Source organism: Cupressus sempervirens, chromosome 1 (genome assembly GCF_028749045.1).
Source record: "Cupressus sempervirens isolate cs-2001-9-10 chromosome 1, ASM2874904v1, whole genome shotgun sequence".
In the NCBI taxonomy this organism is placed as follows: Eukaryota; Viridiplantae; Streptophyta; class Pinopsida; order Cupressales; family Cupressaceae; genus Cupressus; species Cupressus sempervirens.
This window is the reverse complement of record NC_143118.1, coordinates 2955001-2969591: the sequence shown is the minus strand read 5'-3', so window position 1 is coordinate 2969591 and position 14591 is coordinate 2955001. Positions and strand designations below refer to the sequence as shown.

General features: G+C 34.6%; 1 protein-coding gene across 9 annotated transcripts in view; it reads left to right on the top strand.

The window, feature by feature from the left end:
- The window catches only part of LOC149575842 (dynamin-related protein 3A-like), a 116663-nt gene extending 108341 nt beyond the window's left edge, over positions 1–8322 (top strand). For 8 of the 9 annotated variants that reach the window (XM_089815752.1, XM_089815757.1, XM_089815755.1 and 5 more), the window contains 3 exons: positions 7112–7164; positions 7258–7357; positions 7478–8322. In XM_089815752.1, coding sequence (XP_089671878.1) covers positions 7112–7164; positions 7258–7357; positions 7478–7504 — 180 coding nt within the window. In that variant the 3' untranslated portion in view covers positions 7505–8322. Of the gene's footprint in view, positions 1–6548; positions 6633–6730; positions 6760–7111; positions 7165–7257; positions 7358–7477 lie in introns of those variants that run through there. The other variant, XR_016360259.1, reaches the window with a different exon arrangement.
- The last annotated feature ends 6269 nt before the right edge of the window (positions 8323–14591 follow it).

Here is a 14591-nt window from a genome sequence, read left to right as displayed (position 1 = left end):
CAAAATAACCCTCTAGGACCACTTTTTGATCCTTTAAAGTTAATAGGAAGTTGGAATTCGAATTTCCCTTGATGGAGACTTCTCATAACATTTTTCCATGTGAGGTTAACCTGGGTACTACATTTGGGTCAGGTTTAGATTAGGTGACTTTTGCCCAAAACCCTAAATGACAAGTCATCAACACATGGACAGCACAAGTGTCAAGTGATACTCTACATTAAAAGTGACTTGTCTCCAATAATACATGAATTAAACTATTACACACACATACAATTCACGTTTACGAAGCAAAACACATTACAACGAGGTTTGAATCTTTTCCATCAATTCAACCTTGGCTATGTCATGTTCACATGGGTTTGAGCCTTGGTTCCCCATTAAACTCCATGGTCAAATTCTTGCACACTAAACTCGAGCATCAGTAGTCCAATAAAATCATGTAATAAAATAAGTAAATATGTGCAATAAATCATTATCACATTCAACATTAGGCTTGCATATCATTTCAAATTAGCTTTCCCTTTTCTAATCATTTTCATGTAAAATATTCAAAACATTAAAATATCAATCCCTGCATATCAATATTGATCTTTACTTAACATGATCTAAATAACATTCTGAACAACCTTAAAATCTATTTTCTATCATAGTGACGAAATATTGAATCCATGACTATTAAGTTACCAGGCATGTGAATTAGGTCCTATTGCATTTCAAAATCTATCCTTTAACACTAATTTCTGTTTAAACATTATAATTTGACATTTCAAGCATTTCTACAATTCAATTTATATTAAAGCAATTGAAATAGTTTAGAACATGAACTGAAATCATTAAATATATCTATTAGGTCCTAATGTGTAGACATAAGTGTGGATCATCAAAATGCAGGTATTAAAATGACATAACCCTATAGTCCAAAAAGTGTATCAAAATATAGAATTAGAAGTGTAATAATGCAAATATGTTATCTACACTATGGTAGATCGGGTGAGGCCTCACATATCTTATGATCTCCACAAGGCCTCACGATTTAAGGGACCAAGATTCACCAAATAATTTTTTTACAAGTTCTTTTCCATGTCTCTTCGGTTATGAATCTTGAGTAAGAAACTAGTAAGCCTTACCTCTTTAAAAAGCCCATTTAGGCTTTCGACCTTTAAATTATTTTCAAACTAATTGCAAATATCTGCATACAATGCACACTCTTTGCTGAAATGCCTAGTGTTTCCACCACTGCAGTGAATGCAATTCCTTTCTTCCCATTCTTATTTGGGAACCTTCCATCTATTAGTTTAACATCTCAGATGAGTTTAGCTAGTCTTCAACTATGCTGCCACGTGGGGTTAAGTTCTTTGACATAGCATGCGTTTTTCCTTCCTAGCTGTTTTTTGCACATGGTATTCTTGAATTTTTCTATCGCCCACGTTTTAAGCTCCTCATTAGTGTTCGGACATTCATACTGATTTATTTCTTGTTTGTTCATCCACTTGCTAATTTGTTTCTTTAAGTCTTATGACTAGGGGGTTTTAAGTTAAGGGATTCTAAGAGGAAGTAAGACGGTAATTGTTTGGGGATTTTAAGACGGGGTTCCAAGTCTTCTTGCTATTAGGACAATCATCTAGATTTAAGACTAGGGGGTTCAAGTTGAGGGACTCTACGAGTAAGCAAGACACACTCTCTTTAGAATCACATTTAACATCTAAGTATGATGTAATTCCCAATTTAATGAAGAATCTTGTGATATGTGTTGATTCTTTTGTCTTTGGGAGTGGCTAGTGAGGAATACATCTACATTGTCAAGAGTCAAGTCACATTGTCGAAAAGGACCAACCATGGTGGCCAGGGACAATGTGTTTGGGCATTTGAGAAGTGGTAAATTGTGAAAATGATCTTCGCATAGTTTTATTTGGATAAACGCATGTATCAGTAGTTGTAGAGTAGAAATATTGAACTGCTCTGAAAGGCGATCAAGTCGCCTGAGGATTCAATATCCTTCTTTCCTCTCCAAGCAAATCATCAAAGTTCCTCAACCTCTTCTCACTGGGGTGGAGGAATGTGCGTGTAACTGGAATAACAAATAAAGCTATTTAGATAACAAAAGATAGATAAACGAGTTGTAAGGATTCTCTAGTCAACTCTATTCACTACGCCCATGAAGCATAGTAGGTCACGAACAACACGACACACAAATGTCTTTTATAGAAAGAGTACATAAATTCATACAAAATTGATGACAAATGATAGTGTATCGTTCTCTTTGCTAAATGCTATAGACGAAAATGAAAATGAGATGTAAATTAAGAAGTGACTAAAAGGACAGAGACATGGGAAGAGATACTCACAATGGTCTAACATTAAAGCCTCAATCACACACCATGATCTTCTTCATTGCACCTATACAAACATGCAAAGACAAGAAATGTGGGGTGGCTATGATTTAGTGGTTTGAGATAGTGAGTTTGGTGTTTCAACCTCCACATAGAGCCAAGATGGATTAATAAACTGATGATGGAAATAGGATTTAAAAAAATGCAAAGAAACTATGTTATTATCAAAGAGAAAAGGATGCACAATATAACAAACCGAGAGGAAGGAACTTTTTATTAGATTTAGTTGTGAAGCCAACCAAGATCGAAATGATTGAAGGAAAGTAAAACAAAATCTAGAGATGAACAAAACTCAACACTCCCTTAGCATTGAACTAGCACTCATGACTAGATGACCTTGTGAACTTAGCATTGGAGAGGTGAGGGCTGTTTATATACAAAAATACAGGCAAGTAAATTGAAGAGAAACAATAACTTCTGTCCAAAATAGGTGGGAGTTTTACCTACTAGGTAAATGTCAAATACATGGTTATGCCAACTCAGATAAAGATGAAATGGGTATGAGAGGTGACAAATAAGTCCAAAAGAGGGTGAGACATTCAACTACTCAAAGGTGGATGTGAGTGACACTAGTAATTGTAGGACCATGCTATTTGTCCTTTTCCTAACCAATTTAATATAACCTAAGTAAGCTTAATAATGTGTAGCAAAATAAATACTCCCTTCCGACACTAAGAAAACAAATTCCTACACTAACATTAAGCGTAGCTGAGGTAGGTGATAAGGCATAAAGATGCTTCCTAGCTACAAGTCCATATTGAACATTAATAGATGAAATAGTCTCTTGCAAATGGAGAAAAGGAGAAAACCTAGAGGAACAAAACTCCTCCTCAAAAGAGAGAAATGAAAAGAAGTTTCCCAACACAAGAAAGAATCCCATGGAAGGAGAAGTTCTCTGCCAAAGTAGAAAGTATAATAAATACTATGTAGCCTTCTGGCATGTATCAACTCTGTCAATTGTTCTTGCTTTAAACAGGATGTAGAAGATGGACCATAGTCGTCAAACAACATTCCTCCACTTGGGAGAAATAAAACCAAAGGTGTATGGAAACTATTTTCTCCAACTTGAAGGGAATATGAAGGAAGAAATTGCAAAACATATGAAGTCTTTGAAGATTGCTTAGTTGTTTCCATGTCAATGCCGAAAGTTGTCACTCTTAAAACAGGTGTACTCAGCCACACTGATGAAAATGGCAGCCCAAAGCCTATTAGACATAGATGTAGAACAAGCTCCAAAGACTCATGTATCTCCTTTGAAGATGAAGACACTTCCTTCAAATGTTGATCGAGAGTATCCACACTCATGTCAAACTCTGATGAATGATCATGTGGAAAATGAAAAAGTGAAGCAAAGTCAACTTCATCAAAGAGAAGATAAATATCAGGAATAGTGTCTCTCCCAAGTCTGAATTATGAGACTCCTCAAACAAACTTGCAATGTCAAGCTGGATCTTGGAGATGATGTATATCCCGCTGCAGTAAATCACAAGAAGCCATGAATCTAACACAAGTAGCCTCAAAAGCAATAGTAGACAGAGAAGATGAAGTGTAAGGTTCCAGAATTGGATCTGAGGTGAGAATACCCAATTTCAAGTAACCAAAATTTTCGGATTACCATTAGTAGTGTGATCAACAACCAGTTGATCAGAACCACCAGCGGGTGCAAAGTCTAAAAAGGTATACAACTGAGATGCATGATCAAGCATCCCTGTAGCAATTATCTCTCTACTTTCCAAGTCTCGAATGATGCCTAAATCAAGTCTGAATTCCAGTCTTCTTTATTATAAATGTTTTCAGGACCTCTGATAGAGATACACTGATTCTTCCTTGATAGTAATATCACTATGCTGATATAGAATTATCGGCACTATATATTTATGTCACTGTATCTGATTTGAATTACTGTCAGTAATAATAATCTGCTCTCATATATATATTTCATGTGGCAAGTAGATTAGTAATGACTGCAGTTTACAGACTGAAATGTATGTATTGTATTACCTGCTGTAAATGATCACCTGTATATCACTGAAGGAGAACTAAACATTGCTGTGTATTGATGTTAGAACACATCCAGCAATCGGTGATTTAGTATGGGAGAGTAATGTGTATGTCCCATAGGGACATGATTATACGTGGCCAATGGCCACGTAGAGTCGAGTCGTGGCCCTATGGGCCATGCACGTCTAATTAGTCTTCGGTATCAAGAACCACCCAATACTAATCAGGCACCGATAACAAAGGGGTACTTACAATAATTAGTAAAGTCTGAATTAATTACTTGCTAACCGATTCTTAGTATCGATCAACTTTTGAATACGACATTACACTTTATATGTATGTGTGTGTGTAGAGAGAGTCATATACAAAAACACTTCTCTTGAGGCTATATATTTAACACTCTTTCTTAGGAAGGGAGAAGTGTAATATCAACGTTACTCAGGTACACTTAATATACAATTTGTATCAATATTAATAAAACTTAAAACAGATTATCTGAATTTTAACTCTCTGGAATAGTGACTTGTCAAATAACTGTAACCACATTGTTATGAACTCTATCATAACAAGTATTATGATCTCCAACATACTGGATCAACAACTAAATTGATCATAATACATTTGTTATCAATGACTTCCGGCTAATCCGGAACAACATTACCTATCATGATAGCAGGCCTATCATTTGTAAGATCGTCACCTTACAGTGATTACCTTCTGAATATATATGCCTATGAAAGATTGTCACCTTCCATTACATATCTGATGCAACTATTGAATTAGAAGCACAAACACACAGAATTTGAAGCATAAGTTCAAAATTCAAAAATTACAATTTGATCATACCAAGTTTTCCTCTGAAATATTCCAATTTGACCCTGGCAAAGAGGTTTGGTAAGAACATCCACTGTTTGCTCATTTGTACTTATGTAATCTAGTTTGATAACATTTCGATCTACCATATCCCTAATATAATGATGAGGTATCTCAATATGCTTAGATCGATTGTGGAAAATTGGATTTGATATTCGCTGTGGATTATAGGTGGCTTCAAAGGTTTCTTGAACAACCCAACTAGTAACTTTCGCTACCATACTGCTTCTCTGGCTTCCGTGGATGAGGCTATATATTCTGCTTCAGTGGAGCTTAAGGCTACTGAAGATTGTTTCCTGCTGAACCAAGAAATCATTGCAGACCCAAGACTGAAACAACATCCTTTGGTACTCTTACGTTCAGTAGAGCTGCCTGCCCAATTAGATTCTGAATATCCATGAAGATTGATCTCAACTTGGTCATATTTGAGTCCCACACGAATTGAACCTCTTAGATATCGTAAGATATGCTTAGCTGCCATAAGATATATCTTCTTTGGTTCACACATGAATTGACTTAATGTATTAGTTGCATAACAGATATCAGGACGAGTGTTCACCAAATACATTAGTGACCTGATGATCTGCTTGTAGTAAGTAGGATCAATAGGTTCAGATTCAAATCTTGGGTTCAGATAATGATGCAGAAGCATCTTGGGTTCTTGGCAATCTTGCATCAACCAAAAACATGTTTGTTCTTGATTTTCAGTTTGTACAGTCTCTTAGTTTTCTTTGGCTAGCCTTCAGTTGGAATCTGTTGCTGTTGCAAACCTTGTGGCTTGTTCCTAAAGTTGTGTTGGACCTTTCTCTAGGATTGCACATTGATGCGATTCTTCTTGAGGACCTATCTGTTCTACACGTTTCATTGTTAGTTTTTGTTTTCCAATCTTCTGAAGTTATTTCAAACCTTAACGATGCATATCGTGAGGTTCTTGGATCCTTGGTCGACATCTCTTTTGGATCACTGACCTTATTTCATTAAATTGTAGAAGATCCACATGATTTGGGTCCTGACCTATTTGTAACACATTTTCCTGTTAATGGAGAATGTGGACTTGTGACTTGTGCAGCTGTATAAATTTCGATAGTTGTTCCTAGTTTGGGGGCATGGAAGTGTTGAATTATAAGGTTAGCTCTCTGAAGCTAGAGGCTAAGAAATTCTATTTCTAATCAGGCTTGTATGCTTGGCATGTAAGACAGCATGTTACAGATCCCTTGTAATTAAATTTGCTGATAATAAGGAGGCTGATTTTGCTCGTCTCTCAATTGTTCTTTATTGTTTCAGTTCTGTTACTCTTGCTTCAAGGACTAGTCAGATCTTTCAAGGTCCCTCCTATCCTTGGCTGCACCAGGTCTTCACTTATATCAGGTGTTTTCTTATGAGGATGTGTTTTTATGTTTATCATTTCATAGTTGATTCAATGATAAAGATTGAGGAACGCGACTAATGATTGGTTGGATTTGCAGGTGAGATCTTGATATGGCTGTTTTTATAGGTTAGAGGAGAAACATTCATTAGAACTTTTCATTGGAATTACTTATGTAGATCTTTTACATTTGGGCTTTCTGAAATAATATTAAAAAAAAATCATATCAGGATTGTAAAGCTAATACCCATTGGAACTTGTGTTATTCAGAGATTAAGAATTATATCCATCCACCAAAGTTGCACAGGATTAAGATCCATCTCCATTTGAACATGTGTTAATGATCATTTGCTGATTTTATAAGTTCCACAAAGATTGAAACCTTAGTTGTTTGTATATGCATCTCTGCTATTATTCTGTAAATATTCAAGTTATAGTTGAGAAAGTGAATATTCTCATATTTTTAACATGATATTGCTAGGTGAACAATGTCAAGCGTGAATTGCACTCCATTCTTATAAAAGAATTGTACAGGTAAATCACAGTAATTAGTTATGTCAGTTTCTCTCATTTGACAGTAACCCAATGATAAGTTTTTGGTATTCTTTACGTATTTTTTATGTGCAGGGAGGAATTATTTGCAGAAATGCTGGAGGAACGCAATGATATAGCAGTAAAGAGAAGGCAGTGCAAAAACATTCTTCGAGGACTACAGCAAGCTGTTTGTGTAAGTTTAATGTTGTCTTGATTACCTGTGTTAAGTCTTACTCTTTTTCAAGGTGGATGCAAATGCTGATTTGGGTTGGATATTTTTTGTTGAATTACTGTATGTGGTTTGGGTGTTCAGACATTGGATGACTTGTCCCTAGACTGAGGCGCACTATCAAAATGATTGAGTACTGACTTGACACAAGGGCCTCCGTGATTATCATGAATACCTTCATTTGTTTATTCTTTGCTGATTTCAATCAGAACCAAATTGGATGGTTGTTTCCTGTTCCATCACATTCAGGGCTCGTCAAGAAATATTTTATGCTGTGACTTGCTACTCTTTGGGAGGTCAACCATCTCCCGCAACTTCCTTGTACAGTTTAAAGATGCTCAACATATTCAGGGTGTGTAACAGGTTTAGTGGCTGTCAGTTAAGAAAAAGATGTAAAGCCCACCAGAGTTTTCATTTGAAGGTTGTGTCTGCTATGGCATAGAGTTTCAGTTGCACATGGTTCCTGAATTGAGGTTTAGGCCGATATCAGATGCTGGCACAACTGCTTGCATAATGATGTCATCTGAGATTGAGTTGCTAGCTATCAGGTCATCTATCTTTTTGTTACATTCATTTGATGTTTGGATGGCTCCCCAGCAATCAAAACGATTATGTTTTCTTGATCTCACGAGGCTATAATCTAGTCATCAATTGAGGGAGGATCAGGGATTATTAGCAGGTTTAATTTCTTTCTAATATCTTTCCCTCCTCTGAGTGACAGAAATTCCATATTGTTATATTCTTTTGCATGATTCCTTAAAAAAATTTGGTTCATGCTATTTATTTAAAAAGACAAAAGAATCTGTATTGACATGTTTTGGCTGAAACATTACATACTTGGTTTTTGTCAGCCATACTGATTTCTGTAATAATATCTGTAATAATAGCTTCTCTTGCATATAAAGATGCTGGTTCCTAAGTACCTAAAATGCCTGTTGCAATAGCCTCTAACAAACAAAAAAATTCAACATCTGTATTGTATACCTCAAACTGTTGTCTAATTTATACGGTTGGGACACTGCATTGTTGATTTTCTGTTCTTCCTGGTTATCTGCGAGGATGACTAAAAGAGGAGTCTATCTACTATTTACTGTCCAATATTTGCACTATTCTTTCAGTTTGCATTCTCCTCCAGCTCTTGGATCACTTGCATGAGAACCCAAATAAGTTATGGTGGTTAGAAGATGTATCATGTTCAATTACCAATGCAGTGGTGCTACTTTTAAAGCTGTCTGCCAATGTTGAGTAAGTGAATAAAATTCAAGTTAGACCTGAAAGTGAAATATGGTTTCATTGGATGATGGAGGATACTCAGATGCAAGAGTAGAGGTATTTTTTTTCTAGTTTTAATCTTGGCTATATGACAAGTGTAAATTGTGGATGCGTGGTTTGGAACTTATCCTTTTACTTGCAGGAACGGTTCAGGGATTAGTAGGATAGTTTCATTTCACATAATGTTTTTCTCTAAAGAAGGTTTCATCAAAAGCCCAATGCAGAAAGACAAAGGGTTAATCCCTGACAGGTTGAGGTTTCCATACTTATCCAAGGTGAAGGTTTGATTCCTCAGACAAATAATTCAAACTGATAAATCTCTAAACTGGGAATATATTTGGTATTTATAGAAGTCAAATGCTAATGTGCCAAAAGTCAAATTCAAGGATGATATGGCCATCAGTAATCATAATCTGTCATTCGAATCACTATCATCTTGATACTGTAATCGTGACTATATTTTTTGCACTTGTTATAGCCATATCAAAAGATGTGACAGATGGGCTTCACCTTTGCACAACAAATATAGGAAATATGGAAGATTACTTAGGTATGGAGGAATCTTTTATCCACGTTGCCTTTTGTATTGATGACATTACTAGATCATATATTCACCATGCCTCCTCTGTGGATGTAATTTTTAGGAGACCACATTTTCTTGACAATTGAAGAAATCTATTTTCTGCTGATTAGAATTTTCTTGATATTCTGAGAGTTGAAATTGTAAACCTAAATAAAATGGAAGCGATGCAATGCAAGTACTACATTCACACCCACACTCAATAGAACTTCAGTTCTTTGCATAAAAGAAAATCTTGAACAATATATCTTATTGAAGACAGTAAATTGTCCCTTCTTTTGTATTTGCTTGAATGCTATGTAGGTTGCTGTCACAAATTTAGCATAGCTCTAATGTGAACATGAGAAGATGAGGGTTTGATGCTTGATAGTGAATGCTTGATAGATAAACTTGCTTAATTACATGGACGGATAACTTCATAATGATAATATGGTAGCTCGCATGGCAATTAACACAACCTAGTGGAAATGAGTAAGTGAAGGTTTTATTTATAAGCCCCAACTAACATATTGTCAATGGTAAATATTGATTAAAAAGATCAATGAATGAAAAAATTCAAGATAGGATAAAACTTATAATTAGCTAATGGATTGATGAGGTGGAGTTTAGAGGGAATAATAAAATATGAATTTATTTATTTTTGGTGAAAAACTAAACAAATAAGGGCTTTGTTCGAGCTATATGAGGAGTGGCAAGTAGGGGTTGTTAATGATTGCATGTACCTTTGTTAATATCAAGTCTTTATTATAATGTTGGGAAGCCACTTTAGTTTCTGTAGCTCTCAACAATTCCTTCTCTTAGCGACAAGTATTTTGGCAAATAAAAATAGTCTCTGTAAAATTAATTTAAGTAGTTTCTTAAATTATATCTTTCTTTATTAGCAATATGTTATTTTCAAAGTTCATATTATTCTAGTTTAAGGTAAACATCTATAAATTAATAATGCATCAACCTATTGATTCTAACCGTCTTTAGCCCTTTTGGAGAGGGAAAAAGAAACTTGCCAGTAGTTAAATATTCTCTTCTTTTATATGAAAATGATTGATGTGATATTCTATCATAAATGGTATAATAATTGTTAATACATTTTCAATGACTTTAATCTATTCCTATAATCTATAATCTTTGAATAACATTAAATAATCTATGTTCTTTGAACCATGCATTAGAGACACATTCTAAAGAAAGATCCCATAAAAAACTTTCTCATTAATATATTTTTAGTATAAATATGTTGAAAATGGAAGAAAGACCCCATAAAAAACTTTCCCATTAATATATTTTTAGTATAAATATGTTGAAAATGGTGTACTTTGTACATAATTTGTTAGAAATATTTTACAAATAAATATATTTTTATTCACTTGTTTAACAAGGTTAACTTATCTAAAATTTAGATTTCATGTATACTGTTATCTTATATATTACTTTAGATAAATTCATAAAGTAATGTATAAGAATCATTAGAAATTCTAAATTACAATCAATATTTTAAATCAAAATAAATGATCCATCATGTAAAAAAAGAATGACAGATTAAATAATTAAACATATCATTTAATCTAGAATCATTCAAATTAAAAAATCAATCATAGACACTACATTATATATTACTAAATAATCTTTATTTTATTGAAAAAAATGTCTTTAATCACTCATAATAGAACTCAACTAATCCTTAAAAAAAATACAACCACAAAGTACAATTATTAGATGTTACAAAGAACTTTGATTTGCATTGTATGCAGAGTGGAGAAAATGTCAAAGCTTGAAAATTCACTCATTGTTTTTATGCGTGTAAAATTGGCTGATGGAAATCACAGGTCCATAGTATAAACTTCCATGGTTAGAAACTCCCCTTCCACTACTTTAAATCTATGCTCCACGGGGACGCGTCACCTGCCTCTGTACCCTAGTACCCGTACCGGGTACGAAACGGGGACGCGGGTACGGATTTTGGCCGTACCCTGCGACGTCCCTTTTTTGAAAAATTCAGAAACGTCCCCGAAACGGCCAATTTTTTTGGGCAGGAAACTTGGGGACGGCCAGCAGTATCGGAGACAGTTTTGCCGTCCCCTATCCGTCCCCGAAACTGCTGGCCGTCCCCTTTTTTCCAGTCAATCTGGTAAAGGCAAACCATCCCCAAAAAAATATTTTTTCCTAATATTTGTTGTTCGTGTGGCCCCTAGTCATCTTAAAGACATAATAACAATATGCAACCCATATTTGGTCCATTAAAACACTTAACTCTTCTACTCATTTTTCGATTTAACATACTTGCTAAGAGGAAGGAAGAAAACATAAGAGCAGTAGCAGCAATGAGCAAAGATTGTGTTTAGTGAGGCAAGACTGCGTTCGGTATTTACTATTTACTAACTATTTTAGTTGGACTTCTCTTTATTTCATTCTGATTTTAGCATGATACTTGAAGCCTTTAGGCATTTTAATTTTTGCTATATATGTATGTGATATTGTTATAATGGAAGCACTTAGTATTTGCCATTTGATAATATTCCATGTATTTATCTTCTAAAATGTCTATGGTGAATGGTTTATCAATGTTATGATATACATATTTGAATTTTGTCTCTATATTAAAAAAAATCCCCTATGTTTTTAATCGCCGTCCCCTGATGTCCCGTCCCCTAAATTTTGGCTTCAACCCGTACCCGTACCGGAAACACGTCCCCGTCCCCTAAAACGTCCCCGTCCCGGAAACTCCGTGGAACATAGCTTTAAATAGATCTCGTTTTTTCTGGGTCTCATTCATGATACCCCTTAACAGATTAAAACAACCTCCGTAGATCTTATATACATAGTCCCGATTGGGTGCACTCAAAAGAACTCCAAATTTTCTTCCCATTATGTCTTGGTTTTTGAATTTTGGAGGCCCCTCGGCGAGCCGAGGAATGGAGAAATAGTAGGAATAAATGTATTAGAAATTAAAACATAGAGAATGTAAATGAAAAGAATGTGTGTCAATTGCTGGATTATTTGGAGGGCATATGCTCATTGTACAAATGCGGGGCAAGTGGATATATCATTGCCTTGTCTCCCAAATTTGGTTTTGGTTTTTTCTTATGTGACATGATTTGTACAAAGACAACATTTAAACCAAAGGGCAATAAAGACATCTTTTTGCACATAATTCGTGCAAAGACATAATTATTGATTATCAGGCTACAATGAAGTTTGCTGAAATATCCTTTGCAGTCAGTCTTTGAAGTTTGACATAAGCTTTGACAAAACATTACTACATAGTTTTTGATTAAGGAAAACATGTTTTGAAGGGTACCTAAAACCTTTTATAAATCTTCTAATTTTCAACGAAGTTCAAACTTAGAAACAACAACCCTTAGATGAAACAGGTTGCTTGACAAAACAAGGTCACCAAGGTGGCCTCACATAAAACACAGTGCACTTCTACCACCTAAACAGGTTTTAAACGGGATCTTGAAACCCCATGGTTACAAAAAAAGGTATTTAAACCCGAACCATGTCAAGCTACAAAACAACAGGTCAAAAAGACTAGGATAACCAAAACAAAAAAGGACAGCCTCAAAAAAGACTAGGCGAGCAGCTATAAAAGAAATCCGAGCCTCAAGATTTACTTTTAGATCCCATCTTTCAAGAACGTAGAGACATATCAAAAGATGGAAAAAAGGGCTTGACCTTTTTTCCTTTTACTTTTGTCCATCCATCCTCCACCATCCCAACAGCCTTCTGCCAAGCAAAGTCATCCAAACCACAAGAGTCCATTCGAAAGAGGGACAATAGTATTGGCCACCACCATAGGGGAAACACCACTAGAATCCCCCAAAACCCTTCTAGCCAGGGCAGAAGAACCACCACCACATGAAAGAGGGGCAACAGCTCCCCCCAAAGCCAGGGCCACATGAGGAGCATTAGCCAAATCAGAAATAACAACATTCAAAGGAGGGACAACAGTATTGGCCACCACTGTAGGGGAAACATTTAAATCATGCGGAACAACAATAGAATCCGCCTCCAAAGCATTACCACATAGTTATCTAATCCTGACACCTTTTATTTAATTCTACCATTCTCTTCATTGTTTAAAAAAACCCAACAAAAATGTGTTCAACCAATAATAAATAAGAAATTATATTCTAAAATTATATTTTAAACTATTACCATTCAAAGCTTAGAATTTTACAATATGTTTTTAATGCAAATTAATTCAATGACTAACAAAAATATTAGTTCCCTAACTTATATAAGGCAAGAACTTATTAATTGAAATTAATTTAATTTTAAAAGAATCGGTGAATTAAATAAGATATGTATTCTAAAAAATAAAAAAAAAAAATCTTTAAAAATCATGTGAAAATAAGATTAAGAAAAAAAAGTCAGTTTGAAGAAAAATTATCATCAAATAATTACATGAAACACATCAAGCAATTTTAAATGTGTATTTTTTGTCTCTCTTAGACTTGTATGCATAGGGTTGTTTCAAAGAAAATCGATATTAGTGACATGCTCCAATGATATGATGGAGAAAAACAAACATTACAAGTGAATCTCATGATAGAAAGGATGTAGTATGGATCAAAGTATATGATATGTGATTGTACTTTAGCATGATATAAGCATTGTAGGATGAAGAAGGCATATAGTAAAAATTGAGATCATTGATAAAATATGTGCGAGACATATAAGTAGATAATTGACTGCATGGAAAATGTGCAAAATGACTAGATTTCAAAGGATATACTAATTAAATGATTCTTGTGTTTTTTGTGTTTTCTTTTTATGGTTGTGTTTAGTTAGGGCAAATGGATATATGTACACCTAGTATGGATAACTAGGGTGACTTTGGCATCTATTTGAATGGACTTTGACTTTGCAAATAACATTAAAAAACCATTGACCATGCCCCATTTTCACTTCCACTACAATATTAAGATTGAGGTTGCCTTGCACTTCCTCAGAATGAGATTAAAGAAGATAATAGACACAAAGGGTCCAAGATCAAAGAACAATGTATGCAATCGATAAAACCCATACGAAACAAAATAAGTGCATCCAACTTATCTTTTTCCACTAGAAAAGAAAAGTGTAGATTGGTCATGCCTAATATAGGAAATACACGTCTACCAAGGCATATATAAAAAAATAAATATGATAGATACATGATAAATTAATTACTTAGTTCATTAATCTCTATAAAAGTTCAATGTCAAAATCTTTATGTAAAATGGTTTGACTTTTTTTTAAAATTATGATATTTATTTTCTTAAAATAACATGATAAATTCAAGTCTATTGCTAGGTCAAATAGATGCACCTAGTTGGGGATGGCATATGGTGGGTATGAAAGCTAAAA